Source organism: Orcinus orca, chromosome 1 (assembly GCF_937001465.1).
Source record: "Orcinus orca chromosome 1, mOrcOrc1.1, whole genome shotgun sequence".
NCBI lineage: Eukaryota > Metazoa > Chordata > Mammalia > Artiodactyla > Delphinidae > Orcinus > Orcinus orca.
The window spans coordinates 182,263,050-182,289,941 of record NC_064559.1 but is presented as its reverse complement, the minus strand read 5'-3'; the positions used below and the strand labels follow the sequence as shown (position 1 = coordinate 182,289,941).

Below are 26,892 nucleotides of genomic sequence, written 5' to 3'. Positions count from 1 at the left end.
CCATTCATGCCGGGAATCGGATCCAGATGTTCCTGTGGCGCGTGCAGCTGCATCCTTGCCTTTTTTGGCAAAAAACGTGCGGCCGCGAGCGGATCCCGGGCCGCCTCCGCTAATCCTCGGGAAGAGGGGGAAGGGGGGCTGAGGGTCTGGGCCCAGATTGGGGATCCGCACCCGGTGCTCGGCGGGGTTTGGGGAGGGATGGTAAGGGAGGGGGGCGATTTGTACCCGACGGAGAACCCAACGCCGTCGGCCCGCCCTGCTCCTGTCCGGAACCTCCCCCAAACCCCTCCCTTCCCCAGTCGGAGGAAAAAGCCCTTTGCCAGCAGGGGGGAAGCCAGCTAAGCCTGAGAGGGACAGTAGCGGCCGCGGGGATCCCCTTTCTCGGGAGAGATTTCCCACCCCGCCTGGCAGCTTCCTCCTCTGCCCTGCATGGAGGAGGTCGAGGTCGGGAAGAGCCTCCGAGTCCCGTCGTGTGCGAAGGAATCCTCCCTGCCCCTCCACCCCCAGACAAACACACAGAGGCCTTCGCTTCCTCATACTGCTTTATTGCAGAATCTGAAAGGGGGGTGAGCCAAACCCACCCCTCTGCCCATCTCTGGGCAGAATGGAGCTGAAATGAAATGAAACGAGAGAACACTCGACAGCAAGGGCTGGGCAAAACCCTGTACCCTAGGACCCCCTAACCAGTGAACCCCTGATGTGCTGCCCAGACAGCCCCATCCCTGGGAATAGCGGTGGGATGGGGGTGGGGAGTGTCAAGCCTGAGTACAGTCCACTTCGGAGGACTTCTCAGGCACCCATAGGAGACTTAAAGTCTTCAGGGGAGAAGTCTAGATTGAAGGGGGTTGGGGTCCCAGAGCTCTGATTTAGGGGAAGCCGGACCATAGGGAGAGGACTGAGTTCTGGCGCTCAGGCTTGGGGAGGGGATTTGAATGGTGGAGGCTCCGTAAGAGCCCAAATTTGGGGGCCCTGGGTCAAGAAGTACCAGATGGGGGATGTTGGAGTGGGGAGGCTGAATCCTGGAGCCCAGGGGTAGCCCCAGTTTGGGGAGGGGCTGGGTCCCAGAGGTGGTTTGGAAAAGGAGCCTTAGTCCTGGAGCCCTGGTTTGGGAGGGCCTGGGCCCAGGAGCCCTGGCTCAGGGCCCCGCCTGGCTGCAGCCCTGGCACAGCACTTGGTCTCCGTCCGGCACGAAGCCCTGGCCCACCAGGGAGGTGGAGCATCGGGCGCAGGAGAAGCAGCTGTGGTGCCAGTGGCGGTCTTCAAAGGACACATACTTGCCTTCACCGAGTCCTGGAGGGAGGCTGGAGGTTAGCTCTGCGATCTGGAGGGTGGGCGGTCCTGTCCCTCGGCCTCACCCAGTACCAGGTCCCATTCCCTTGCCTACACTCTACCCACTCTGTCCTTTGACCCTTTGTCCCACCTGTGATGGGGCGCTTGCAGCTGCTGCACTTGGGTGCAAAGAGTTCTCCAAAACAGGCCACACAGTAGGGATCGTCATCTCGGGAGGTGAACTGCTGCCCTGCCAGGGGCGTCTGGCAGCCGGTGCAGACCAGGCATTCCCGATGCCAGGGCTGGTCACGGTATGTCACGCCACCCTGCGTCAGTGTCTGTGGGGCGGCGTCTGTCAGCAGGGGGAGTGGGGATTCCTACCCCACGACAGAGCCTTGCTCACCCCACCCCTGTGTGCAGTGGAGCTCGGCACCCCCGCCCCGCCGGCCCAGCCCCCACCTTGCTGCAGCGGGCGCAGCGAGGAGCAAACTTGTTCTCATAGCAGGGCACGCAGTAGTGAGCACCCTTGTCGGGCACAAAGGAACGGGAGCCCAGCGGCTGCTCACAGCTGCTGCACAGGAAGCAGTGCTCATGCCACGTCTGACCTCCGTACTCCAGCTTCCGGGATCCTGTGGGGAACAGGGGTCCCACTCAGAGGCTGAGTCCCGAGCTCCTGAGTGCCACCCTCTGCCACCCCCCGAGGAGGGTCCCCGCTGCTCCCACAGGCTACAGGGTGGTGTCCATGCATTTGCAGCAGGATCCCCACCGCATCTATTGCACATGCTAACCACCTCCCCCCAACACTGGATATGCTGGCTAAGCACATGCTAGGCCCCCATAAACTAGACCTGAGGGTTTGGCATAGGTGAAGTCCCCACATGTACCAGAATATGACGATCTCAGCATACGCCAGGCCTCCAGGTCACAGGCACGATGACTCAGTATATGCTAAGCGCTTATATACCAGATGTGATAGTGTGAGCACACACACAAAGACTCCATATACGAGGCAAGCAAGTCCCTGCCCACACGGAGTTCTGCTCCGGACATGATAGATTCAGAACATAATAAGCCCCGGCATATCCTAGTCATGCCAATCTCCACGTGTTCTAAATTCTCACATTCTATTAGCCATGCAGGTTGCCATACGTGTTAAGCCCTTTATTTATATGTCTTTGCACACACCAAGCCCCAATGCAACAAACACTGACAGTCTCAGCACACTCGTAGCTCCTATGTGTGCCAAACATGCTAAGCCCCCAGGTGTGTATCATGCGTTGTCAGTCCCTGTGCGTGCTAAGCTCCCAAGAGCAAATAAGCACGACAGATACCGCACACAGTAAATTTCCAGGAACGTGCTGCGTGTGCAGGTCTTTACCCAGCCTCCATGTTGTATCAGACAGGCATGCCAGTCCCTTACAAGAACCCTACACAGATGCCAGGCATGCCAGTCCCACGCACAACGAGGCCCTGGGAGCCCCCGGGAACGTACCGGGCATGACGGTCTCCCCGCAGGCGGAGCACTGTGAGGAGAAGGCACTGCAGTAGCAGTCGTTACAGAGCAGCTCGCTGTCCTGGCAGGTGAAGGGCTCGTCGGCCAGGGAGCGCTGGCAGCGGCAGCAGCGGAAGCAACCCTCGTGGAAGTGGCGGTCTTCGTAGAACAGCTCCTGTGTGGAGCACAGCAGGGGCACTGGCACCTTCGCCCCCTCCTGCCAGCCTCCACCCACTTCCTGCCCTGTGTGGTCCAGTCCTTACCCTCGAGTCGTGCCCGATAAGCTGCTGGCACTCGGCGCACGTGTTGGCGAAGGTGTTGTCATAGCAGGGCACACAGTAGGGTCCGTTGTCTGTCTGGATGTATTTGCGCCCGTACAGGGACTCGCTGCATTTTGCACAGTCAAAGGCCTCGCTCATGGTGGCTGTGAGTGAGCCCTGTTCGGGACACAAGGTGGGGCAGGGGTCACCCAGAGGGGCTGTGGCTTAGCCCACTGCATTTAAAAAAAAGCAAGAACTAGGCATAGGAAATGCCAGGTCAGAGCAGGTGGTGATGGGGAATGGGTGTTTCTGGGAACACAAAGAGTCCTGCATGTTTATTTCTGTATTTAACGTTGGGGATGAGAGGGGGTCAGGAAAAAACCAGGAAGCAGAAGTTCTTTTCTTATCTTGGCCCTGGCAGAACTGGGGGGAGGGGGCTTTTCCTGGGTCAATGACTCATTTCCTGCCCCTGCATTTAGCCTGAGTTTAGCCTCCACTGTCCCTACTGTCCCCAAGGGGGTAAGAGCAAGGACACGGAGCCACCCCACCCTGTCCCATATGAACAGCACTCTCAACCTCTCCTGACTCCCAGGAAGGGACCCTAGGGGTATACCCAGAGCTCTGGAGTGGGGAGCTTAGGGATGAGAATGGGGCTGTTTGCACTCCACCCCCCAAACCCCAGCCAGGAAACAGCGGAATGTAAGAAGGATGCTGGGCCAGTGAATGGTGGAGGTGGAGGAGGCTGATGGGAGAAATCACATTGGGCCTCCCCTCCCAGGAGAATCCAGCAACAAGGACTTCAGAGGCTCAGCCTAGGTTTAAGCAGGAAGGAAATCCTGCAGGCTGGACACAGCCAAGCTTCCCCAGCTGGACCCTCTGCCCTCACCCCCTCCACCTCCCGTTGGGTTTCTGGTCACACCAGCCTGGGCAGCCTTGGCCTGCAACACCTGCAGCAGCTGTGGCAGCACAGATGGCCAGATGTCAGGTTTTGCCAGCCAACAGGGGAGGAAAAAAGGGAAATGAGATGCTTGGGGACGGAGAGGGGAACTGGAGGTTATGCAGTGTGCCTCCTGCTGTCTCCTGCCGGTCATCACTCCTGGCAGCGACTGGCAAAGCCCCAGAATCTTTCCATCCCCTGGGTCATTATTTCCCTCCCCCTGCCTCTGGGAGAGACAGCCTCTCCCCAGCTTTTTGAAGGGTTTGGGGCCGGGGAGTGAAGGGTGAGAGAGTGGGAGCCACTGAAGACATTTCCTCTCCAATCAGGCCTCCCTACGGTGGGCAGTCAGGAAAGGGGGAGCCCTGAGCGCTGTTGCTGCAGACACCCAGCCCCCCACCAAACCTCAGACACTTTCCATTTTCTCAGGAACAAAGCATGTTTGTGGGATGAGGTCATCCACACAGCTGCCTCTGCAGCAGGAGCTTGGGGAGTAGGGAGGGTGAGGAAGTGGGGTTCCCAGTCCCTTCTGCTGCCCCTGATTCCAGTCTCTAGCCCCAAATTCAGAGCTCCCCACCCCCAGTCTCCTCCATCATGAAGCCTGCTCTCTGAGGACTGGGATCCCGGGGTGGGTGGAGAGGAACCACTTGGACCCTAGGAAGGGGATGTTCTCACAGCTGCAGATGGGCCCCAGGAGTACAAAGGAACCCACCAACACACTCCTCCACATTAGACCCCAGTAACTGGCAGTCCCCAGAGCCTGGCCTGGCTCACGCTGAAGGCGAAGCCCTCCTTTTCTCAGCCCCCCCCCCCCCCGCAGGAAATTCTAGCCAACAAGTGTGGCTCTGGTTTGGAGTTCAGACTCCAGGCGCCAGCAGACGCCCCAAGCCTAGGGGGCTTGGCTCTTCTGAAGCAGTGGCTCATGAACCCACAGCTGCCCTTCTGTACGATGGGAGGACACTCAGTTCATACCCCAGGCCAGGGCATGAGGCCGCCAGGAGTCAGGGTCTTCAGAGCCGGGACTTCTGGGCTGGGGGCTATGCTGGAGGGTGGAGGGTATCCCTCCACCTCAGTCCGCTCCTCGCCATTCAGGCCTGGGTTTCCTCTGGCCCAACATCTGAGGGTTGCCTGGGCTGTGAGCCACTGGGCAGCGGGGGCCACACAGGTGGAGTGTGGCCATGCATCCATCCATGAGTGACCTGGGCCCTTCCTTCCTTCCTGGCTTGGCCCCCAACAGCTCTGTCATCTTCCCAGGTCCAGACTAGCCCTAGGCCTGCCTACTGGGAGGCAGTCACCACTCTGAAACAGGGGCACCCCAAATAGGGTATGGGCGTGGCTTCTGTTTCTTTCCCAGAATCCCCTAGTCTGTCCAGCTGGGCTCTGGTGAGGACAGAGTGAAGGGCACTATCAAGGCCCACCTGTCTCTGCCTTTTGTCTGCCCCTCCCCCTCCCCCTGGCAGGACTGGGGGACTAAAGGGAGCCAGTCCTGTATTCCTTCACGGCTGGTAGGGGGGTCGGGGGGAGAGCGCTCAGTCTGCCAGATGGCTCTCGGCCGCTGCCCCCAACACACACACCTGCCTACACCTGACCCACTCACACATCTGACCCCTCCCCGTGAACCTCCTGCAGCTCAAAATGGCTGGATAATGGCCGTGGCATGTGCTGTGTAGAGGCTTGAGCTGTGAAATATAAACCTGGGTGATCTTGGGCAAGTCACTTAAGCTCCCTGAGCCTGCTTCCCCATCTAATACTACCTCCTACCTCCTAGGGTTGTTGCCAGGATTAAATGTGATGATACTTGGAAAGCACCTGGGAGATACTAAGTAGTCAGTAAATGGTAGCTCTTAGTGTTTTATTATTAGCCCCTCACTCATACAGGGGTCAGTCAACAGTTTCTCAGCCAGGCCTGGGTCAGGGGGCTGGCCTGGGACTTGACCTTGACATTCTCAGCGGGGGCCCAGGGAGAGAACAAAAAGGGAACCCCCTAGTTCTGCTGGGGGAGCTGAAGAGGCCCAGACCGTGGGGCTCACTGAGACCAGTGGGGCCAGTCTGACTCCAGTGAGCATAACTCTGAAACCCCCAACACAGGTACACAGGTGTACACACCTGCATGCTGCTTTGCCTCTCACAAAGCGCTTTCCCACCCACCCACCATCTATCAGATCGCACAAAGGGCAGGCGGGATAGGGTATCATCCTCATTTTACAGCTGAGCACAGAGGCCAGGGACAGGGCAGGGCATGCCCAAAGTCACTCCGGTATCAGAGAGCTCAGGTCCCTTGCCTCCCAGCCTGGAGCCCTTTCCTGTTTCCCTAGAAATGGTGGTGGACGGGGTGGTCAGCGTTTAAGAGCAGCAGGACAGGAGATGCTGGATGATATCACTAGTACAAGAGCCTGGCTCTTCTCCCCAGCTGCCAGCCCTGTGACTGGAAGACACCCAGAAGTCTTTCCAAGTACCCATGCCAACCGCTCAACCCCTTCGCCCCCCTCCACCCCCCCACCCCCCCTCCAGGAGGACCCTGGCCAGGTCCCACAGCTGTGACTCAGGATCAGAACAGACCCCTCCCCCAGCTTCCAGGAGTTGACAGGGGACTTGAGGGGAGAAATCAAACTCCCCCCACCCTCACCCCTGCTACTAGGCATCCACCCCAAACTCTCCACTCTCTTCCCCGCCCCCGCCATGGGGCCTGGGAGTCAGAGCGGTTTGGGAGAAGGGGGTGGGAAGCAGGATCCAGCAGCTGCTCTGGGGACAGAAGAGGAACAGTTCATTCACCCCGGGTCCCCCAGGGCTGAAGCAGCGCGTCCAAGATTTGAGTTTAAAAATAAGCTGGGGCTGTCTCGGAGAGTGCGTAGGGCTCCTTCGAGTCTTACTGTCTCATGTCTCAGGTCCTCTGCCTCACGGGGGCTCAGTTGGCCCAGTGTTTCTGTTTCCCCACATCCTCCCTTCCCAATCTTTCAGGCCTGAGTCCCGCGGGGTCTGTCTTGAAAACTGTCACTGCCCCTCCATGACATCTGTCTCTTGGCGTCTAGCTCTGCTCCACTCAGCACGTCTGTGTCTGTACACTTCAGCAGCTGTCTGTATGTTTCCGTGTCTCTGGGTCTCTGACTGGCTATCTCCCCACGGCAGCCTCTGGATTTCTACCACTGTCTGCCCAAGTCTTGGCATCTCAAGGGTCTCTAAAGGGTGGAATGTCTTGGTCCCTACCCACCGCCCTTCTCTATCTCTTAGCATCTCTGTATGCCTGAGTGTGTCTGTCTCCAGTCTCTGGATGTCTTTCTAGGCCTCTCAGAGGCTGGTTTACCACAAGGTTAACGAAACTTAAGCTTCGGGGCCCCTCATTTGCCCAGAACCCTCCAAGGCCCTGGAGAGGGCTGACAGCACGTCTGGGGTCACGGCATGCTTCTTCCTAAAATGCTCCGCTCCACAAAACCTGGGTCGGACCCTACGCCTCGGGTCTGCCTCCCGGTGACTCTACGCCCAAGTCTCTGTCCCTGTTTCGGGTATCTCCGCAGCCTCCTTGTCTAAGCTCGCCGCTCCTGTCTTGTCTCGGTCTCTTGCTCCACCGGGCGTTCTGGAAGCCGGTTTCTCGAACCCTCCCGGTCTCTCTCGACTCTCGCTTTTCCACTTCAAACTTGGCCCCCTGCCCCACCTAACTGGCGTTGCAGCGCCCGGAGCGGTACGGTTCCGGGGGCGACCCCCGGGGCTCGGCGCCCGCGCGCCACCGCCTCCTAGCGTGTTCCCTGCGCCCGCGACCGGACCCAGGCGGGGACAGGGGGCGGGGGCCGCGGCTGCTCTTAACCCCCGGCTGGCCGCCTCTCCTTTCCCGCCAGAGGGCGGGGGCCGGGAGCCGGGATGGGGAGCCGGGCTCGGTGGGGAGCTCACCTCGAGGCAGGCGGCGAGAGCGGGACGCGGCGCTCGCGTGGGGCGGGGGGTGGCGGGCAGCCGGGGCCGCGTCCCTCGGCGCCTCCTACCTGCGGGCCGGGCCGAGCGGGACCGAGCTAGCTGCCGGCGAGGCTGCCGGCGGCGCACGGACTGTGTGGGCGAGCGGGAGCGCGGCCCCAAGCCTCCCCGAGGAAGTGAGCGCGGGGGGCCCGCCCCGCCCGGACCCCGCCCCCGGCCTCCCCTGCCCGCGGGGTGCGGACCCCGCCCCCGGCCCTCGTCCTGGAGGCTGGGGGCCAGACCCCGCCCCCACCTCCCTTTTAGGCTGGAGCCTGCCCCAGCCCCCTGGGCCCGCCGGGCCTAACCTGGCTCTACCAACCTTCGTGGGCGGCCAGGACCCCGCCCCTGTCCCCTCCCTGCAGCTTTTGCTGCCCTCCCTCTCTTTCCCCACTCTCCTTACCTCCCCCCACCCCAGTCCCCAGCGGCTAGCTAGCTGTATTCAGTCTCAGGCAAGGGATACAGGAGGCAGCTGACCAAGGTCCATTTGGGGACCCAGAGGGTCCTCATGCCCTTTTCGTGTCCCCTCCCCCTCGCAGTTTACCCCCAGGGATCACACTCAGCCCTAATTTGTAAAAGAGAACTTATTCCAGCCTGTTGGAGGGGGTGGTTTTGACCCTGCTGTCGCGGCCCTGTCAGTGGGAACGAAGGTGTTCTCTGGAAACAAGGAGTGAAGTCTAAGGACCCCTTCTATAGGGCCTTGACCTTCAAAGGGCTTTATTCCACAACCCTGAGTGGTGAAGACAGAAGTAACCACCTCCTCACCTCCAGCTGCATCGTGGGACAGAGAAATCCTCCCTTGGTCTCCACAGTGCCCAGGAACAGTTTTGACCTTTGAGGCCTAGGGGAGACCCTAATCCTTGGCCCCATGATTTTTGAGCTTCTCAGGAAGGGGTGTGAGGAGTGTGCAAGGATGGGGCGCTGCAGGGGCGGTGGAGGGAAGTCCTCCCCGACCTCTACAGTTTCCAACCTTCTGGCTTCCTCCCTGTGCCCTGCCCGGGCGGGAGGATTGACGTCTGCCAGGGACACAAGGCCCCTCCAGGTCCTTGAGGCCACCGCCCCTGGGATCCTCAGGCTTGTCACTAGGAATAAATAGCCTCCATCTGGAAGGGTGGGGGAGGGAGGAGGAGGCTCTGCTGTGCTGTTAGCAAAACAAGAGACAGCAAACCAACCCTGGAAATAACCTCCTCAGAGTCTAGAGTAGAGATTCAGGTGCCCACAGAGGCTCTCCCATCCCACAGGCTGGGTCCAGCCAAGCTCTCAGAGCAGAGACTCATTCCCTCCCAGGCTGGGGCTGCTGAGTACCCTCCTCTCCCACTTCTGAATCACACGCCTACCTTTCTGGGTCCCAAGTCACACTTGAGGTCAGGTTTCCTTTCAAAATTAACTAATTCCTTATTCTTGTTGTTCCTGATGCCTAAACCGTTAAGTGTCATGAGGGCAGGGACTGCGGACTTCTGGTTCACCACTGCATTCTCAGTACCTACTCCAATGTCTGGCACATAATAAATATCTGATGAATGAATGAATGATGGACACTGCTTCCATTTGGACTCCCACACCCCAGATTGGACCACAGGCACATGCTATCTGGAGCCCAGGGAGGGCGCAGCCAGCCCATGGGTGGGCCTTGCTCTGGAATTTGCCTTGCAGGCGTAGGAGACTCCTAGCCCAGGGGAGTGCAGGGAAGACTGCCTGGCTGGAGGAGATGGCAAGAAGGGGTTTGCTCTTGGGTGAGGGGAGGGCAAAGGTGAGCGTCCTTCAGAAAGGGAGGAGTTATGAGTGAGTAAAGAAGGTGCTGGATCAAAGGTAGGGTTGGGGGGGGGTCTTTTTTTTTTTTTAACTGAAGTACAGTTGATTTACAATGTTGTGTTAATTCTGCTGTACAGCAAAGTGATTTGGGGTCTCTGGTTTTACTCACGGCTTGAATCTCCAATGAGCTGCCTGAATCAGAGCCAATATTTCCTGAGTTCTTACTTTGCACCAGTCCCTGCCTAAGCACTTTACATATATTAATGCACTTGATTTCCAACAACTTTGTGAAATATGTATTTTTATCCGTGATTTAAGGATGAGAACATGGAGGCACAGAGAGAGTAAGTAACCTGCCAAGGGTGACACAGCTAACAATAGAAAAGCCTGGATTCAAATCCAGACAGTCAAATGTCAAAGCACCTTATGCCAAAAAAAGAGCTTAATCATTAGGCTCTATCGCCTCTGTAGTCATTTAACCTCTTGAAGCCTCAGTCCGTCATCTGTTCAGAGTGGGGGACTCCCTGTGTCACAGCATTCTTGCGAGGATTGGATGAAAGCACACAGTAGGTATTCAACATGTGGGACACTCCCTCCACTCCAACACTCTCTTTCCTGGTCAAGTGTTAAGATTCTGCTTCTTGGACTTGGAGTCTGGAGGCCCAGAAAAGTTAGGAGACTTTTGACTTGGCCCAGCCTGAGAGAGGGAGACTGGTGTAGGGCAGGGGCTGTATCCTTTCCCCTCCCCATTTCCAGCTCCCCAGTAGGCTCGCATTTCCCTGCGTGCTCTAATTTCCGTTGACCCACATGGACGTGCCCCAGGCAGGTCTAGGGATCAGCCTCATGGACTCCCTGTTCCTGTTTCCCATCAGTCCTCCCCCCTCTCTCAGGGAACAGGTGTGTCTGACTGGGGCTGGAAGCAGAGCCTGAGTGCTGGCTGACTGGCCTTGGGTGAGTGGGATCTGGTTGTCCCTTCCCTCACCCTGGAGCCCCCCTGCCCCCACTCCGCTTCCTTATCTTGTTCAGGGTCTCCGAGCTGTTCTCTCACCTTGGAAGGGTTTACAAAAGGAGGCCCTGGGTGACTGATGAGTGGCAAGACTCTCATGGTTTCCTCTGGGCACTGAATCACTCCCTGATGCTTGTAACCACAAGCTCTCCTCCCCCCAGTGAGAAAACTCCCTTCTTTCTCTGGTGTATTGCTCACTCTTACCCATTGGGCTGCCTACAGCCCGTGCAGGCCTCCTAGCTGAGCAGACACCCGCTTTCAGATTGCCCAGAAACACTTGCCTAGTGACCCCAAGCCTGGCAATGGGTCTGTGGGTGCAGAAGGTAAAATGAGTGACTGCTACAGAGCGTGGGGGAGGAAGAGTAGAGGGAGGATTAATCTGTGCTTAAATGCCAACTACACGCAGGGCACCATGCCAAGTGGCAGTCATTACTTCATTTCTTACAAAAGCCACATGAGATGGTTATTATTACTATCACTATTTTACAGAGTAGTACACGGGGCTCAGAGAGTTTGACAAGGTGGCCCTAAATCACAAGCTGATAGGTGGTGGATGTGCAATTCAAATCTGGGGCTGACTTGAAGGCCCACCCCCACTTCCAATGTGCAGAGCTGCCTTCTCCTGGGTATCCCTTCTTCAGGGGAAGTGGCAGGAGCTACTAGGGCTGCCACCTAGTCTGATGGCTGGGCTTCTTAATTGAGATGAGGCTGGAAATGTGGGCATGGGCCAGATCATGAAGGGCCTTGTCTTTCAATGGTTAAGTAACAAATAAGACGGAATTTTGCTAATGCATGTGGCCTTAGTTGGGCAAGGCTCAGACTCAGGGGCAGGAAAAAACTTTTCACATAGCAGATCTCAGCTACTTTCAGCTTCTACACGCCCACTGGCCTACTGGATTCACACCTCTAGGGACTGAGGAGAGGATTTCTCCAGAGGTCTTCAGCTGGAGAGATGAGCACTGTCATGAGAAATGGGTGCAGTTACAGAACTTGCTGAAGTTTAGCTTCACGTGGTGGAAAAGAAGCCAAATGCCTCTGGAATGTTCTGCTGTGCTCAACCCTTTCTCAATCCTTACAGGTAGGTTTAGTAATACTAATAATAACAATAATAGCTCTAATTGATAGTGAACTTGCAGATGTGTGAACACAGTATTAAGGACTTTAAACATATTATTTCATTTAATCCTCACAACAATCCTGTAGGTATAGTATTATTACCTCCATTTTACACATGGGAGACTAAGGTTCTGTGAAGCTAACTTTGTCTTGGCTGGTAACAGTTAGGATCAAACACACCTCCGTGGTTTATGGTCCTAATCATTACATTGTACTGCCTCTGACACTCATTCTGTCAGCCACATCTTGAGGGTGTGAGGGACTTAGAACTTTACAACTAATGCCATGATATAACTCCTCTGTTCAACTATGAGCCCCTTGACGGCCCTATGAGGAGAGCAGTGCGTGCTGTTATTATCCTTGTTTTATGGATGAGAGAAATGATGCTCATTAAAGCCAAGTAACTGCGTGCATGTGCGATTGGGGCAAATTCTGGACCAAAAGATACAAAAAGACCAAAAAAATCCCAACTGCCACTTCTGAAGAGTCAGGAGCAAAAAAACAGGTGTTGGAAGCAAATGCAGGGTACTGCGCATGCCCCCTGCACTCAACACCACAAAGGCGTGGGCAGAACACACCTAAGCCACCCCTCTGGCCTGACCCCTGGACACACCCCAACCCTCACCCCGTATAAAGAAGGAGCTTGCCACGCCCACAGTTCCGGGAGCAAGCAAGGGAACCTGTTACCTGTTTTTGCTCCCTCCTGCACCTGCAGGGGCCCCAATAAAGCCTTGCCTGAATTTCTTACCTGGCCTCTAGTCAGTTTCTATTGATTGGGGAAAGCCAGGAACACTGGTCGGTATCAAAGCGACCTGTCAAAAGTCACACAGCCAGTACATGGCAGAGCCAGACATGGTTTTAAGGATGCTTGTCTCTCTATAGAGTGCTCTTTCCGGTACACCAGAAAATTCACAGGGCCCCTAGCTTTTGCATGGCACAGGGATATTGGCTCGGTGCTTTGTGACCTTCTAGAGGGGTGGGATAGGGAGGATGGGAGGGAGGGAGACGCAAGAGGGAAGAGATATGGGAACATATGTATATGTATAACTGATTCACTTTGTTATAAAGCAGAAACTAACACACCATTGTAAAGCAATTATACTCCAATAAAGATGTTAAAAAATTATTATTACTTTAAATTGGAGTACAGTTGCTTTACAATATTGTGTTAGTTTCTGCTATACAGCAAGGTGAATTAGCTATACATATATCCCTTCTTTTTTGAATTTCCTTCCCATTTAGGTCACCACAGAGCATTGAGTAGAGTTTCCTGTGCTATACAGTCAGTTCTAAAGTAGTTACCTATCTTATACCTAGCAGTGTATACAAATACACCGCATAAACACGGCAAACGGAGCAGAGCTGTAGTCGACTGCACATGCGCACACTCCAGGCCCAGCTCACCCCAAGGACAGTGCCAGCCACGATGCTCCCAGGTGCCAACGGAGCGGATCACGAAGGCGAACTCACCGTACACGTGGACAGGCTCTGGCGAATAAGAACTGGCTGTTGTAGAGTCACGAGGCTAGACCTAGAGAACTACACTTCCCAGAAGCAGCCTGGGGTGGACGCCTTTTGCTAGATGACGTATTTCCGGAAAAGCAGGCGCTGGATAGGCTGCAGAAAGGAAGGGGGCGGTTCTAAACCTCTGGCGGCTTGGCCTATATCCGGTAGGGTCAGTGGACGAGGCGGTGCGGACCCGGCGTTGTCTATTGAGCTTTTCCAGGACTGAGCAGACATGGCGGCGGCTTTTCGGAAAGCGGCTAAGTCGCGGCAGCGGGAACACAGAGAGCGAAGCCAGGTAGGACCGCACGGGCCCCACGAACGCTGGCCGGTGGCCCCATGTGCTGTTCTCGCCCCGGCCCTACCCCCCCACCAACCCAGCTGCGGGTCCTGGCCTTTTCTGTGCGGAGATGTTGCTTGTAAATACATGCAAATATATGCTGACGACGCAGGCGTGGCTGGGGCGGGCCCTCGCGATTCGGGGAGGAGTGGGTGGTCGTTCTAGCTAGGAGAGCACAGCTGTCCCTATTCCTGGGAGATAATCAAAGCTATCTTGCAAGGTTTCATTGAAGTAGTTAAATGAGATACTGTGTGTAAAGTGCTTGATCTTCTCTGGAGAAGTTGAGGTCAAAGTTCACACAGCCAATAAGTGTCCCCGCTGGAACTGGAATCCACATCTAAAGATACTCGGCCCTGTCCGCTGTGTATGCGGGCTGATCCCGAAGAGATTGGAGTTAATTAATGTGCTATCATCATCATGCCTGGGCTTTGAGATCCATGGAGATCTTCCACGTAGGCTTTTTGTTTATGTCTCACCATGTAATGTTGGTGTTTTCCAACCCCATTATACAGATGAGGAAACTGAGGTCCAAAGAACAGAATTGACTTGCCCAGTCACAAACACCAAATTCAGACCGAATAAACAATTGCAGGACTTCTGTGGAGGGTGTGTCTGTGTGGAGAGATTGAGTGGAAATTCATTTAATATATGCAGAATCCATTTATTCTTCTGTTCTCAGGAATCACACAATATCTGATCCAGAAAGGCCCTTAGGGATGTCTGGTGCAATTTCATTTTACAGATGGGGAAGAGAAAGAGAATGATGTGTCTAAAGCTGTGTCACTGATGGATGGGATGGAACTAAGGCCTCCCAACCACAGTTCAGTCTTCCTGCTTAATAGCATTTATCAGACATTTATTGTGCACTTGCTGTATGCTCAGTGGTGTGCTGGGAGTAGTGTATCGATAATTTGCCACCTTGTTTGGAGCCCTGTGTGGATCTATCTAAAAATAATAACAGCTAGAAGTGCTTGCTGTGTGCCAGAGCCAGACAAAGTGCAAAATGCTTTACCCTTATTATCTCATTTATCTCTCAAGAGTGTGTGGAAGTAGGTACTATTATTTTCTTACATTTGCAGATGGGGAAGCTGAGGCTCAGATAGGTTAAGTAATTTGCCCAAAGACATACAGCTGTAGGTGGCAATCAGCAAAGCCAGGGATCAGACCAAGTGTTTTGAATCCAGAGGCTACTAAAAGTTGAATAAAGAAGCAACTTTATAAGAGATGCATAAAAAAATGCCCAATGAGGGGGGGAAAAAAAAAGAAAGGGGAAAAAAAACCCAAATTAAAAAACAAACAAAAATGCTCAATAAGGAACATGAGTGGGAAGAGGAGAGATGATGAGAGAAAGCATCACAGTGAAACTTGTTGGACTTGGAAGGCGATGATAATAACTGTCAACTTAAAAAAAAAATTTATTTTATTTATTTATTTTTGGCTGTGTTGGGTCTTCGTTGCTGAGTGTGGGCTTTGTCTAGTTGCGGTGAGCGGGGGCGACTCTTCACTGTGTTGCGCGGGCTTCTCTTTATGGTGGTGTCTCTTGTTTCGGAGCACAGGCTCTAGGCGCACAGGCTTCAGTAGTTGTGGCTCGCTGGCTCTAGAGCGCAGGCTCAGTAGTTGTGGCACACGGGCTTAGTTGCTCCGCGGCACGTGGGATCTTCCCGGACCAGGGCTCGAACCCATGTCCCTTGCATTGGCAGGTGGATTCTTAACCACTGTGCCACGAGGCAAGCCCCATAACTGTCACTTTTTGAGCACTGACTGTATGCTAGGTACAGCCCAACATGCTGTACAAGGATTATCTTGTATAATCCTACAGCATTCCTGTGAGGCAGCTGTTAGCCTCATTTGTATCAATACAAATGAGGAACCTGATGCTTAAAGAGGTTGAATAGTGTGTCCAAAGGCACAGTTGTGGGTAGTTGATTTGGATTCGTAGACAAGACAGAGGCAAAGAGCATGACATGGCCATGTCTGAGTGGGAATAGAGGGTCTTTGTGGGAGAGGTGAGGAGGAGGCCATGCTGGAAAGGTTGGTAAACACATTGACGAGAGCCAGGGAAGCCCACTTTGTTGCTCTTTTGACCCTTGAGTTTTCTTTCTCTATTCTCTGTCAACTTCTCTTTGTCTGCTATAATTAAAATAATAATGATCAAGAGAGGGCTTGGGTATTATTTTAAATATTGAGTTATTTCTTGCATCACTTCAAGGTAGAGGATGAGAGAGGAGACTGTTAAAAATCCCACCCAAGGACTTCCCTGGTGGCGCAGTGGTTGAGAGTCCGCCTGCCGATGCAGGGGACACAGGTTCGTGCCCCGGTCCGGGAAGATCCCACATGCCGCGGAGCGGCTGGGTCCGTGAGCCATGGCCGTTGAGCCTGTGCGTCCGGAGCCTGTGCTCCGCAACGGGAGAGGCCACAACAGTGAGAGGCCCGCATAACGCAAAAAAAAAAAAAAAGAATCCGCCTGCCAAGGCAGGGGACATGGGTTCGAGCCCTGGTCCAGGAAGATCCCACGTGCCATGGAGTAACTAAGCCCGTGTGCCACAACTACTGAAGCCTGCACTCTAGAGTCCACGAGCCACAACTACTGAGCCTGCATGCCACAACTACTGAAGCCCACGCACCTAGAGCCCATGCTCCACAACAAGAGAAGCCACTGCAATGAGAAGCCCACGCGCCACAACGAAGAGTAGCCCCCGCTCGCCGCAGCTAGAGAAAGTCTGCGTGTAGTGACGAAGACCCAATGCATCCAACAAGTAAATAAAGAAATAAATAAAAAAAATTCCACTCAAGTTATTATACAAGTTTAAACAGTAGCGAAGTTTATGTACTGCCTCAAACATCGAGAATATTCAAAGTGGAAGAGGATGCAGTGTAGGAGGGTGGGGAAGATCAGACTGTGGCCCCAGATAGAATAGGTCTCGTTCTATTTTTGCCACTTACTAGTTCTGTCTATGTTCTTGGGCAAGTTGTTCTCTAAAACTCATTCCCTTTTTGGAAAATTGGGGTAACAGTAGTGCCTGCTTTATCCACTTTCCATGATTGTTTGGGGATAAATGACATTGTGTGTAAGGAGCATAGCAGATTGCTTTGTAACAGTATTTCATTTTTTTTTTTCACCTTGATAAAAATTTTATTTACTCATGTTACATACTCATCCTAACAAGAGAACAGGAATTTTTTTTTACCTTCTGGGAATGTCAAAACTCCTAGATTTTACAAAGCAAAGTAAAAGTACATACAAATTCTTTTAATTTTAAAAAAATTTTGGAAGTGTAGAGTCTTCATTGCTGGGCGCAGGCTTTCTCTAGTTGCAGTGAGTGAGGGCTACTCTTCGTCGCGATGCGGGGGCTTCTCATTGTGGTGGATTCTCTTGTTGCAGAGCATGGGCTCTAGTCACAAGGACTCAGTAGTCGTGGCTCACGGGCTCTAGAGCACAGGCTCAGTAGTTATGGCGCATGGGCTTAGTTGCTCTGCGGCACGTGGGATCTTCCCGGACCAGGGATCGAACCTGTGTCCCCTGCATTGGCAGGCGGATTCTTTTTTTTTTTTTTTGCGGTACGCGGGCCTCTCACTGTTGCGGCCTCTCCCGTTGCGGAGCACAGGCTCCAGACGCGCAGGCTCAGTGGCCATGGCCCACGGGCCCAGCCGCTCTGCGGCATGTGGGATCTTCCCAGACCAGGGCACGAACCCGTGTCCCCTGCATGGGCAGGCGGACTCTCAACCACTGCGCCACCAGGGAAGCCCAGCAGGCAGATTCTTAACCGCTGCGCCACCAGGAAGTCCCCATACAAATTCTTTATAGTGATTTTCTTTTCTTTCTTTTAATTTTATATTTTCACATTTTCCTAAAATGTAATGGTAATTCTTAATAAATGTGGCCTATCATGATGATGTAGGCAAAAGCATCTAGCACTGACCTTGCCGTAGGTTAAGTGCTCAAGTAGTGATAGCTTGTAGAAAGATAATACCAAGATTTAATCCTTGTACCTTCATGCTATCCAAGTTCTGTATCAGAGAAAGTATTTTTTGTCATACTTGGTTTTCTCTCATGCTTAGTACCGAAATTAGAATAATAACAGTACACATATGCTGGACACCAGCTATGTGCCAGGCTGTGTGCGGGCAGCTACCACTTACAGAGGCTCATTAAATCCTCAGGATAGTCGTGAGAAGTAGATCTTACTGTTCTTATTTTATAGCTAGGAAACAGGAGCTCAGAGATGTTAAGTGAAGTGCCCAGAGTCACAGACTGTTAAGAGGTAAAGCTTGGATTTGAACCCAGTTCTTCAGACTCTAAATTTAGCTCTCTTAACCACAGTTGCTTCCCTGTTACTATGTTTTCCCTTCATAGTATTTTATAAACCCTTGGATTAAGTCTGTAGTAATTTTAGTACAACTGGCAACTGCTTTCTTAGTGCCGAGTCATTGTTGCCTTTCTCTGTCCTTAATAGGCCAAGAAGCCTACTACGGCAGCACTTGTGACCTCTCTGGCGCCTGCATTGGCCTCTCATCCTTGGGCAGTGCCCATTTGGGGGAGGGGAGGGAACAGGATAGCACATTGGCTGCCAGGACATGGATTTACTGAACGCTCCAGAGATTCTTGTTCCTGTCAGGTGTACTGTTGATTCGGGTATGTGTTTGCTGAGGAAACTAAGCACTTTTTTCCCCCTTTTGTCTTCTAGCCCAGCTTTCGAAAACATCTGGGCCTGCTGGAGAAAAAGAAAGATTACAAACTTCGTGCAGAGTGAGTACAGTCTTTCTGGGAGCCGTGCTGCCAGAAAAGCTTACAGCCTCCCTGTACTACAGCTGAATTGCCTGAGTGTCCAGCCGGGGATATTTCCTGCCATTGATAAAATGGCCAAAGCCCTGGCAGCCTGTCAGTACTTTTCTGGGACCCTAAACTTCTCTCTTTGTTTAGGCAGAGCCTTATTTATTTAACTGTAGTTGCATTGAGAATTTTTTTTATTATGTTGCTCCAGATCGTTTTCTCAGAGTGGCTTTGGTTTGCTTCTGCCTTGGTGTTGAGCTAAAAGCTGAATCTTTTTTCTCTCCCTTTTCTTGAAGTTCAAGATAGAATCTAACATTCCAGTTGTTGAGTCTCTTACATCACCATGTGTGGTGTGGAATGAAGACATGTGAAAGATGGATTCATGGGACTGAGTGTGGGTGATGATGAACTTCGAAAACATTTTATAAAACAATCATCTCTATTCTTCTTCCTTAGCACTTTATTTACAAAACATTTTATAATTATTTGTTAGCCATGCAGGTCAGCTGAGGTCCTTTTTATGCCCCCGGAGCAGCTGGTGATGGATTAAGTGGATTGCTCTGGGTTCCAGAGTTTTTCAGGCAAATAATAATAACTGAGTGCTGTCATTAGGCCAGGCAGTGTTCTAAGAGAGTTACCATTTTTACATGCATTTATTCCAGCGGTCTTTGGGGATACTATTATTATCACACCCATTTCACAGATTAAGTTGGGATACAGAATGGTTAACTAATTTATGCAAGATTACTCAGCCAGAAGTGGTGGAGCCAAGATTTGAACCCAGACAGTCTTGCTCCAGAGTCCACAATTCTAGTCACTATGCTATACTACAACGTGTAGTTTCTGAACCTAATTTGATCACTCGGTGCCCAAGCTTGCATCAGAACCCCGTCTGAGGAGTTGTAATTTGTGCTTTGTTGGGTCTCTCCCTGTAATGATGTAGATGGCAGTAAAACTTATGTGAAATGGGGACTGTTAATTCCAGGTAGAACAGGGATAGGAGAGGACCCACAAAGAGATGAGCTCAACATCTGACACTGGAGTGTGACATTGGAGTGTGGGTCGAATGTAGTCACTCCTTTGGCTTTTTTGAGTTTCATTTTTTATGTATCATTAGATGCTGTAAAGTTTGCTTGTTGTGGTTTTTTTTTTTCTTTTTTGCCATGAACGTTGTTTAACCTGCTTTTCAGTGACTACCGGAAAAAGCAAAAATACCTTAGAGCTCTCCGGAAGAAGGCTCTTGAAAAAAATCCAGATGAATTCTACTATAAAATGACTCGGGTTAAACTCCAGGTGGGTGCCTAATGGATCAGTTGGTTTTTTTTTTCCCCTGCAATGCCGTATGGCATGTGGGATCTTAGTACCCTAACCAGGGATTGAACCGATGCCCCCTGCAGTGGAAGCACAGAGTCTTAACCACTGGACTGCCAGGGCAGTCCCTCAGTTGGTGTTTTGAGCTCCAACTCAACAAGGAAAATAAGGATGGGGGAGGAGATGGATAGCTAGGACCCTGGGCTTTTATTTAGCTCTTCTCCAGTTGGTCAGGTGCTCCTGGTCATTATGCAAAAGGCAAAGCTGCCCCTTCATGAGCAGCATGCGTTTGCAGTTGTCTGATGCCTGGAGCTATTCTGAGAGGGTGATTGGAGGTGCTGAATTGAATGTGTGTCTTGGGGGCCTGGTGCATTGTGTTGCTGTTGTATGTTGCCTTTGGTTGTCTTTGTTCCAGCCACGAACTATGCCAACAACTTATTAATGATTTTAATCTAATAGGAAACGTATCTTTTAAATTTGGATTTTAGGATGGAGTTCATGTGATTAAGGAGACTAAGGAAGAAGTAACTCCAGAACAGCTGAAACTAATGAGAACTCAGGATGTCAAATATGTAGAAATGAAAAGGGTTGCAGAAGCTAAGGTAACAACTAAAACTCTTTATTCTGATATGTTTTTGTTGGTTAAGAAGAGAAATAGAAATCCATTGATCTTGAGTTGTAAGTTGATTTCTTCTGGCATTTCCAATCTTAAAGTACACTTAATTATGATAATGGTTTAAAAGTATAGTCAGCATGGTGGAGTGGAAAGAGGTCAAGTTTGAGACAGACTTAGGTTTAAACTCTGGCTCTGCCATTCATTAGCCCCATGATTATGGGCAAATTAACTTCCCTGGGGCTGTTTCCACATTTCTGTCTCATAGGATTGTTGTAAGGATTAAATGAGTTTTGTGTAGTGCCTAGCTAGCCCCCTACCTGACATGTGGTTGGTGCTTGATAAATGTTAGTGGTCCTTTCTTTTAAAAGAATGAAACAGATTCTTTGCTGGCTGGTGATAATGATGTGGAATGGTCTAAACTTGTGCAAATTCATTTCTGATACCCTAGAAGAACCCAATATAAAATGAGACCATATTCTGTATCCTAGAAAATTGAAAGACTAAAATCAGAGCTCCATCTGCTGGATTTCCAGGGGAAGCAACAGAAGAAGCATGTGTTTTTTTTTGACACCAAAAAGGAAGGTATGAAATGTTTGAAAGTTTCTGGGACAGTCTAGCATATTGGTCTGTGTTGTTTGGTGTCAGAGACAGCGCCTTAAGGATTGTCTTGACTTTTAGTCGAACAGTTTGATATTGCAACTCACCTGCGAACAGCTCCAGAACTAGTCGACAGAGTCTTTAACAGACCTACGATAGAGACCTTGCAGAAGGAGAAAGTGAAAGGAGTTAACAATCAGACTCGACTTAAGGTAATTTTCTCCATTTTTCTTCAGGTCTGAGTTTATGGGAATCTGGGTTCTTTTTTTTTTTCTCCCTACTGCATTTAAGATGATTATTTTTGGAAAACTTACTAAGTTCTCTTAGAGAAGTGGAAGGAGGATTTGGCGATGTGAACGGAAGTGGAGAAGGGTTCCTTAGTTTCTAAGATTAGAGGACGTGTAGCATAGTGGTCAGGAGCTTACTTTCTGGCCTTTAGGTCTGCATTTGTTTTGGGTTTTTTTTGTTTTTTTTTTTGGCCATGCTGCGAGGCTTGCGGGATCTTAGTTTCCTGACCACGGATTGAACCCGGGCCCCGGCAAAGCACTGAGTCCTAACCATTGGACCACCAGGGAATTCCCTAGGTCTGCATTTGAATCCTACCTCTGACCCTGGGCTTTGTGCTTTCAATGCTTCTAACAGGTGCCAACAGTTTTAAAAGGCAGAGAAAGGAGGGGACACAGAAGATGAAGGGATTTGGTATACTTTGATATTAAACCTTTAACAGTGAATATGCATATCAAAAGGTCTTTCATGTTCTGCATTTGTACCCCAACTTTTGTATTGACTTGTCCTTACGGTGCTTTCCATCACTGTAACTGGGTTTGTGAGAAGACATGCTTTTTCTCCAAGTCTTCTGGAGTTGCACTCTTACTTCTGACTGATTCATTTAAAAAAATGCTGTCAGTGTGTTTCAAGCAGACAGCTGTTCTGTTTGGATTTGAATCATTTACACTGCATCAGCTTTGTTTAATTTCACAGCAGCTTCTCTAGCTCAGAGGCAGCTAAACTTGCTTTAGTAATATAAATACCCCTAATTAGTTTGATTATATTGGGTAATCCCATAAATCAACAGTCTGTGCAATAAAGTGAAAACAAAAGCTGTCTGAAACCACTGCTGTGAGACTACGCTAGGATTGGTGAATTGTTTAAATCCAAGGCCCAGTAATATTCCCCTCTGTGTAGATAACACTTCCAGCCGAGGAGCCGGCTGACTGGTATTCTAGTGATAACCCTCTTTGTCATGTAGTTGTATTTTCAATTAGCTGTGTCGCCGACACTTCTCAAGTATTGCAGTAGTCCCTAAAGAGATTGGTGTTCCAAAGTCCTGTGTAGAGTAGTTCACCATCTTACCTTTTGAGAAGTTGGGAAGGTTTGGATTGCCCTTTTTGTCTAGTGGTGTTGTTTCTTTTGACTGTCTTGTTTAAAGCAAAATTATTTTTATTAAGAGACTGCTGCTGGTGGGTGGCTTGCAAGGGAATTTTTAGTCTGTAACTTGGAGGGGGTGAGCAATCCATGAATGGGCTTTAGGAAGTCTATGAACACCTTCTTCCCACCTTGAAATTTTGTGTGACTGGGTATATATACGTTTGTATGAATTTGTACGAATACATATATACATTTATGTCAAGAAAGAATCCAAAGCTTTCATCAGTTTCTCAGAGGTCTGTGATCCCCCCACATTGAAGGACCATTGGTCTTCGAGGGGTCATCAGCAGTGAGAACTTTCAGGTCAGCTTCCACTGACAGAGTCCTTCTGCTCTCTGAGTTCCGCGGTTCTGACACCAGCACACTGCCCGGTGGCCCTTCTCTGCTTCTCTACTCATTGTGTAGGGTTTCCAGCACTGGTTCATTCCTGCACGTTAGGTAACCGGGACGCTCAGACAGCTCAGTGTAGTAGTGGAAAGATTCCTGGGATCTGTGAGACTCGAGGCGCAGTCCTGATTCTGTTCCAGGTGAGCCTTGTGTCCATGGGCAAGGCTCCAAGTTTCCATGGAGCTCTGGAATGTGGTGTTCCTAAAATGGCCAACTTCAGAGTCTCTTGTTACGTTGATTCTGGGGTAAGGAGGGAATTGATGAAACTATTTATGCATTTGGGCCCAAGTGGATTAAGAAACAGTTTCTTACTCATTTTTACCCTGTTATTGTTTTACTGAAAATGTGTGTTTCTTCTGCAGCAAATAGCGAAAGAGAGGCAAAAGCAGTATAACTGCCTGACACAGCGGATTGAGCGCGAGAAGAAATTGTTTGTTATTGCACAGAAAATTCAGACTCGCAAAGATCTTCTGGTGAGAAGAGAGAGCCTTAGGCCTTCATTTTATTTTATTTTATTTTTTTCCTTGTAAAGTTCTAAACTGAGACTGGATTTCAGCTGTGTGTAAACCAACCCCAGTGAAAATGTCTGCTCCTCAGGGGCAGTGGTTTGAGCCAGTGTCTGTTACTCTGACAGTGTTGAAATGTTCCTTGATTAAGAAGGTAATAAGGGGCTTGCTTATTAGTCAGTGCTTTGGAACAGCAAAGGGTAGGATCGGGTGGCATATGAACTTTATAGCTTATGAGCAGCTATCTGTAACATTTAAACAGGTTAATAAAACAGTGCGTGTCACTCACTGGTGTTTAAAAATAGACAACATTGTGTAGTTAAATAGCAGAGCTAAGGAATATAAGATGCCCCTTTCATATTATCATTCCTTTAAATGTCAAGATTTTCAGCTTTGCAGATCATTTTGGTCTGCCTTTCTCAACTGGGGTTCAGTAAGAGAAGAAGCCCTACAAGATAATGATTTAAGTACCTTTCTTCTCAATTTTCACAAGAACTTCTGCACAGCCAGCCTCATTATAGATGCCCAGGGGAGAACTTGACTCATTGCGTCGGGGATGCCTTAGGACAAAGGGCTTTGTCTCTCTTGAACATTGAGACGGGCTGAATTAGGGGCTTTCTAATAGGTAGTTTATTAAACTTGCTGTTTTACACAGACCTCTCCTACTATTTACTGGTAACTTTTTACTCTTTTGTAGGATAAAACTCAGAAGGTGAAGGTGAAGAAAGAAACAGTCAACTCCCCAGCTATTTACAAATTTGAGAGTCGTCGAAAACGTTGAAGTGTTAAAGATAAGCCTGTCATTCCACGTGGAAGAGTTTATGTTTTTTTTCCAGTAACTTCAGATTCCACTCTTCTAAGTGACTTGGTTTTCCTGTTTATAACCATAATTTATTATAGATCTGACATTTGATGTGAACAGTGTTAAAGCCCCTTCCCCCGTCTAAATTGTTTGTGGGTTGTTGAATTGTTGAAATCAGTCTTTTTTTTTTGGCCGCTGCGCGAAGCCTGCAGGATCCCAGGTCCCCGACCAGGGATCAAACCCAGGCCCAAGGCAGTGAAAGCGCCAGGTCCCAGTCACTGGACCACCAAGGAATTCCCTGAAATCAGTCTTATTTTTATATACTTTCATGTTTTTTCATTATAAAAGTTACATAATCTTTTATATAGCAAATTTGGAAAACACGTGAGTTCATCTCTAATCCCAATACTTATTCAAGAACGACAGATAGCTGTTGCATGCTTAACTATGCTGGGAGGTTAGGGAAATGGAGGTGAACGACTATCAAGAGCATTCTGGTTGAGTTCCTCCATTCTGTAGAGGTTGGCACTGGTTTTTGTGTTTTGTAGTTGTAATTAAACACCTTTATGGCCTACTTTTTTCACTTACTGTTAAATCATTAGCTCTTTTCCATTTTGTTACATCATTAAATTTTTAAAAGTAATATATGCTCATAGTAAAAATTAAAGTAAATATTTCTAATGTTTGCATAATGTTTTAACCAGTGGGTAGCCTGATTTTACCCTCATTCATTCTTAATTTATTGGATATTCCGGTGGCTGCATAAGTTAGCCAGGAAGGACTTTTTTTCTTTTACACTTTACAGCTGCAGATAGAAACCCTTGGAATTAAGAACTCACAGGGGCACCTATTCTTTATTGATGAAGCTCAGATCAGAACAGACCTGGCTCTCCGTTCCTGCCCTCCTGGCCAGCTCTTGGTTCCAAGGCTATAAATGGCTTGGTACAGGCCTTCAGCCTAGAAATAGATATCCCAGCGTGTGTGCGGCAGACACATGGACCTCCCAGAGTCTCACCCTTCCCTTACTTGCCCACACAGGGATGGTAGGCCGAGGCCAGTCAGGACAGGGCTGAGCGTGCTTACAGCAGATGTGTGAGGAGCAGGATTCTGGGAGGCTCGCTTACACCTCACCCCCTGGAGGGGGGAGAGCACCCTTCTGCAGGTATTTAAAAGGAAAAGTTACTAAAGCTTAATAAATTCCTGTGACTCTTATGTTCTTATACAAAGCCTGAAATGAAAGCCTGTTCCCTAAGGGTGTACTCAGTGGGATTCAGATCTGGGAGCCCTGGAAAGCGGGAAGAAGGGCCAGGGGACTAGAAGCTAGCAGCTTTTGCCTTCAGGAAGGTAGTGCTTCCCAGTCTGGGAAGGTGCTGTGCTAAGTAAATGCTGATGGTCTTATGACAGAGGTGTCTGGAGACTTGAGACCTGAGTCAGGAAAGGGACTCATCCCATGGGCGTTGGACAGAGGAGCAAACAGATCCAGCAGCAGTCTGTTCCTGGGACAGAACAGCTTGCGTGCTGCTGCTGCTGTGGCTGCCTTGCCCCCGCCGGGGAGGAAGGTGGGAGGAGGGTGGAGGTATACCTACAGGCCTTCTGGTGAAGCGCACGCCCAAAGGTGCGCACACTTTCTAGGCTCTCGGGAGTAGATGGACAAGGCTTCATAAACACAGGTGTGTGCACGAACACACCACTGGGGTTTCACGTACGCAGATTACACACCCACAAGTCCTCAAATGCTATGTAGGCGTACAGGCCAAATGGAGCAGGAAGGTCCATCTTCTCTGAGTACAAAGTTCCGGGTAGAAGTGATCAGAGCACTCACTGTAAGGGAATAAAGCTAGGGGTCCTGAGCTGCTCTTAAACTGAAGGCTGTCTCCGAGGCCCGAGGATTCTAAGGGAAGAGATTGGCTGCCCCTGTGTTTAACCTAAGAGGCTCCAGCCTCATGGGTCCTGAAAATAGGCCAAGGGCTTTGACGTTTTAGTGCCCATTGGAACCTCAGACTTCTGGCTCCTTGCTTGGGAAAGAGACTGTTGTTTCTTCTGCATCCACCCCTCCAGGGCCAGGGCTGCTTTGGGCTCTTGGTGGCGCCCTGCTGTGGCTGTGCCGGGAGAACGTGGCGGCTTGCAGAGGTGGAGAACATTTTTCTTGGCAGGACACGTGTCGTTCAGGTTTGTACAATCCAAGTGTCCAAGGCAGCAGCTCCACGGGTGACATGGAAGCCCCAGGTCTCTCCAGCAGAGACCCAACCAGCCTGGCTTAGGCCACTGCCACCTGTTAGGGCCCTTCTGATTGAAGCAGGGGAGTGTTAGGCCTTACTGTATATATATTTTTTAATTAATTAATTTTATTTATTTATTTTTGGCTGCGTTGGTCTTTGTTGCCGAGCATGGGCTTTCTCTAGTTGCAGTGAGCGGGGGCTACTCTTCGTTGTGGTGCGCGGGCTTTTCATTGCGGTGGCTTGTCTTGTTGCGGAGCACGGGCTGTAGGCGTGTGGGTTCAGTAGCTGTGGCTCGCTGGCTCTAGGGTGCAGGCTCAGTAGTTGGCGGCACGTGGGCTTAGCTGCTCCGTGGCATGTGGGATCTTTCCGGACCAGGGCTCGAACCTGTGTCCCCTGCATTGGCGGGCAGATTCTTAGCCACTGTGCCACCAGGGAAGCCCTTATTTTTGAATAAAATCTTTTACTGAACTGATTGCTGGCGACAGGGTGGGAAAGAGCCCAGTAGGTGGAGCTGCTGCCCCTTCGCTGGGGTGAGCTCTCAGGGTGCTGCTGTTGAAAGTGCCCAGTACTCACAGGTGCTTAGTATGCATTTGTTTATTGGATTTAATGCCACATGGTAGAACTCTTGTGAAAAAAGATTTTCTCCA

The 26,892-nt window shown here is 50.6% G+C and overlaps 2 protein-coding genes across 5 annotated transcripts; one reads left to right on the top strand and one right to left on the bottom strand.

Annotated features, from left to right (window-relative positions):
* Positions 1-528: 528 nt before the first annotated feature.
* On the bottom strand, positions 529-13,405 carry FHL3 (four and a half LIM domains 3). Of its 4 annotated transcripts, none has more exons than XM_033422093.2 (6): positions 13,236-13,405; positions 3,025-3,198; positions 2,762-2,936; positions 1,729-1,898; positions 1,421-1,607; positions 529-1,290 (listed from the first exon to the last, which is right to left on the bottom strand). In XM_033422093.2, the coding sequence occupies exons 2-6, from the start codon at positions 3,178-3,180 to the stop codon at positions 1,136-1,138; spliced, it is 843 nt and encodes a 280-aa protein (XP_033277984.1). In that variant the 5' UTR covers positions 3,181-3,198; positions 13,236-13,405; the 3' UTR covers positions 529-1,135. The 4 variants fall into 4 exon arrangements, with proteins under 4 accessions (XP_033277984.1, XP_012387306.1, XP_004266479.1 ...); XM_012531852.3 differs by lacking the exon at positions 13,236-13,405 and adding an exon at positions 7,927-8,055; XM_004266431.4 differs by lacking the exon at positions 13,236-13,405 and adding an exon at positions 7,838-8,031.
* A 3-nt stretch (positions 13,406-13,408) lies between these two features.
* Positions 13,409-24,707, top strand: UTP11 (UTP11 small subunit processome component). Its single transcript, XM_004266430.4, has 8 exons — positions 13,409-13,566; positions 18,294-18,355; positions 19,570-19,672; positions 20,179-20,292; positions 20,795-20,888; positions 20,985-21,115; positions 23,081-23,191; positions 23,922-24,707. Exons 1-8 carry the CDS (start codon positions 13,504-13,506, stop codon positions 24,003-24,005), a joined length of 762 nt encoding a protein of 253 aa, XP_004266478.1. The 5' UTR covers positions 13,409-13,503; the 3' UTR covers positions 24,006-24,707.
* The last annotated feature ends 2,185 nt before the right edge of the window (positions 24,708-26,892 follow it).

Excerpts from the sequence above, each read along its gene's own strand:
- UTP11 (XM_004266430.4), top strand. The coding sequence starts at position 13,504 with ATGGCGGCGGCTTTTCGGAAAGCGGCTAAGTCGCGGCAGCGGGAACAC. Across the intron at positions 19,673-20,178 it reads TGACTCGGGTTAAACTCCAG|GATGGAGTTCATGTGATTAA; the intron begins GTGGGTGCCTAA and ends TTTGGATTTTAG. Across the intron at positions 23,192-23,921 it reads AGACTCGCAAAGATCTTCTG|GATAAAACTCAGAAGGTGAA; the intron begins GTGAGAAGAGAG and ends ACTCTTTTGTAG.
- FHL3 (XM_033422092.2), bottom strand. Across the intron at positions 1,608-1,728 it reads GCTGCGCCCGCTGCAGCAAG|ACACTGACGCAGGGTGGCGT; the intron begins GTGGGGGCTGGG and ends GCCGCCCCACAG. Across the intron at positions 1,291-1,420 it reads CTGCAAGCGCCCCATCACAG|GACTCGGTGAAGGCAAGTAT; the intron begins GTGGGACAAAGG and ends GCCTCCCTCCAG.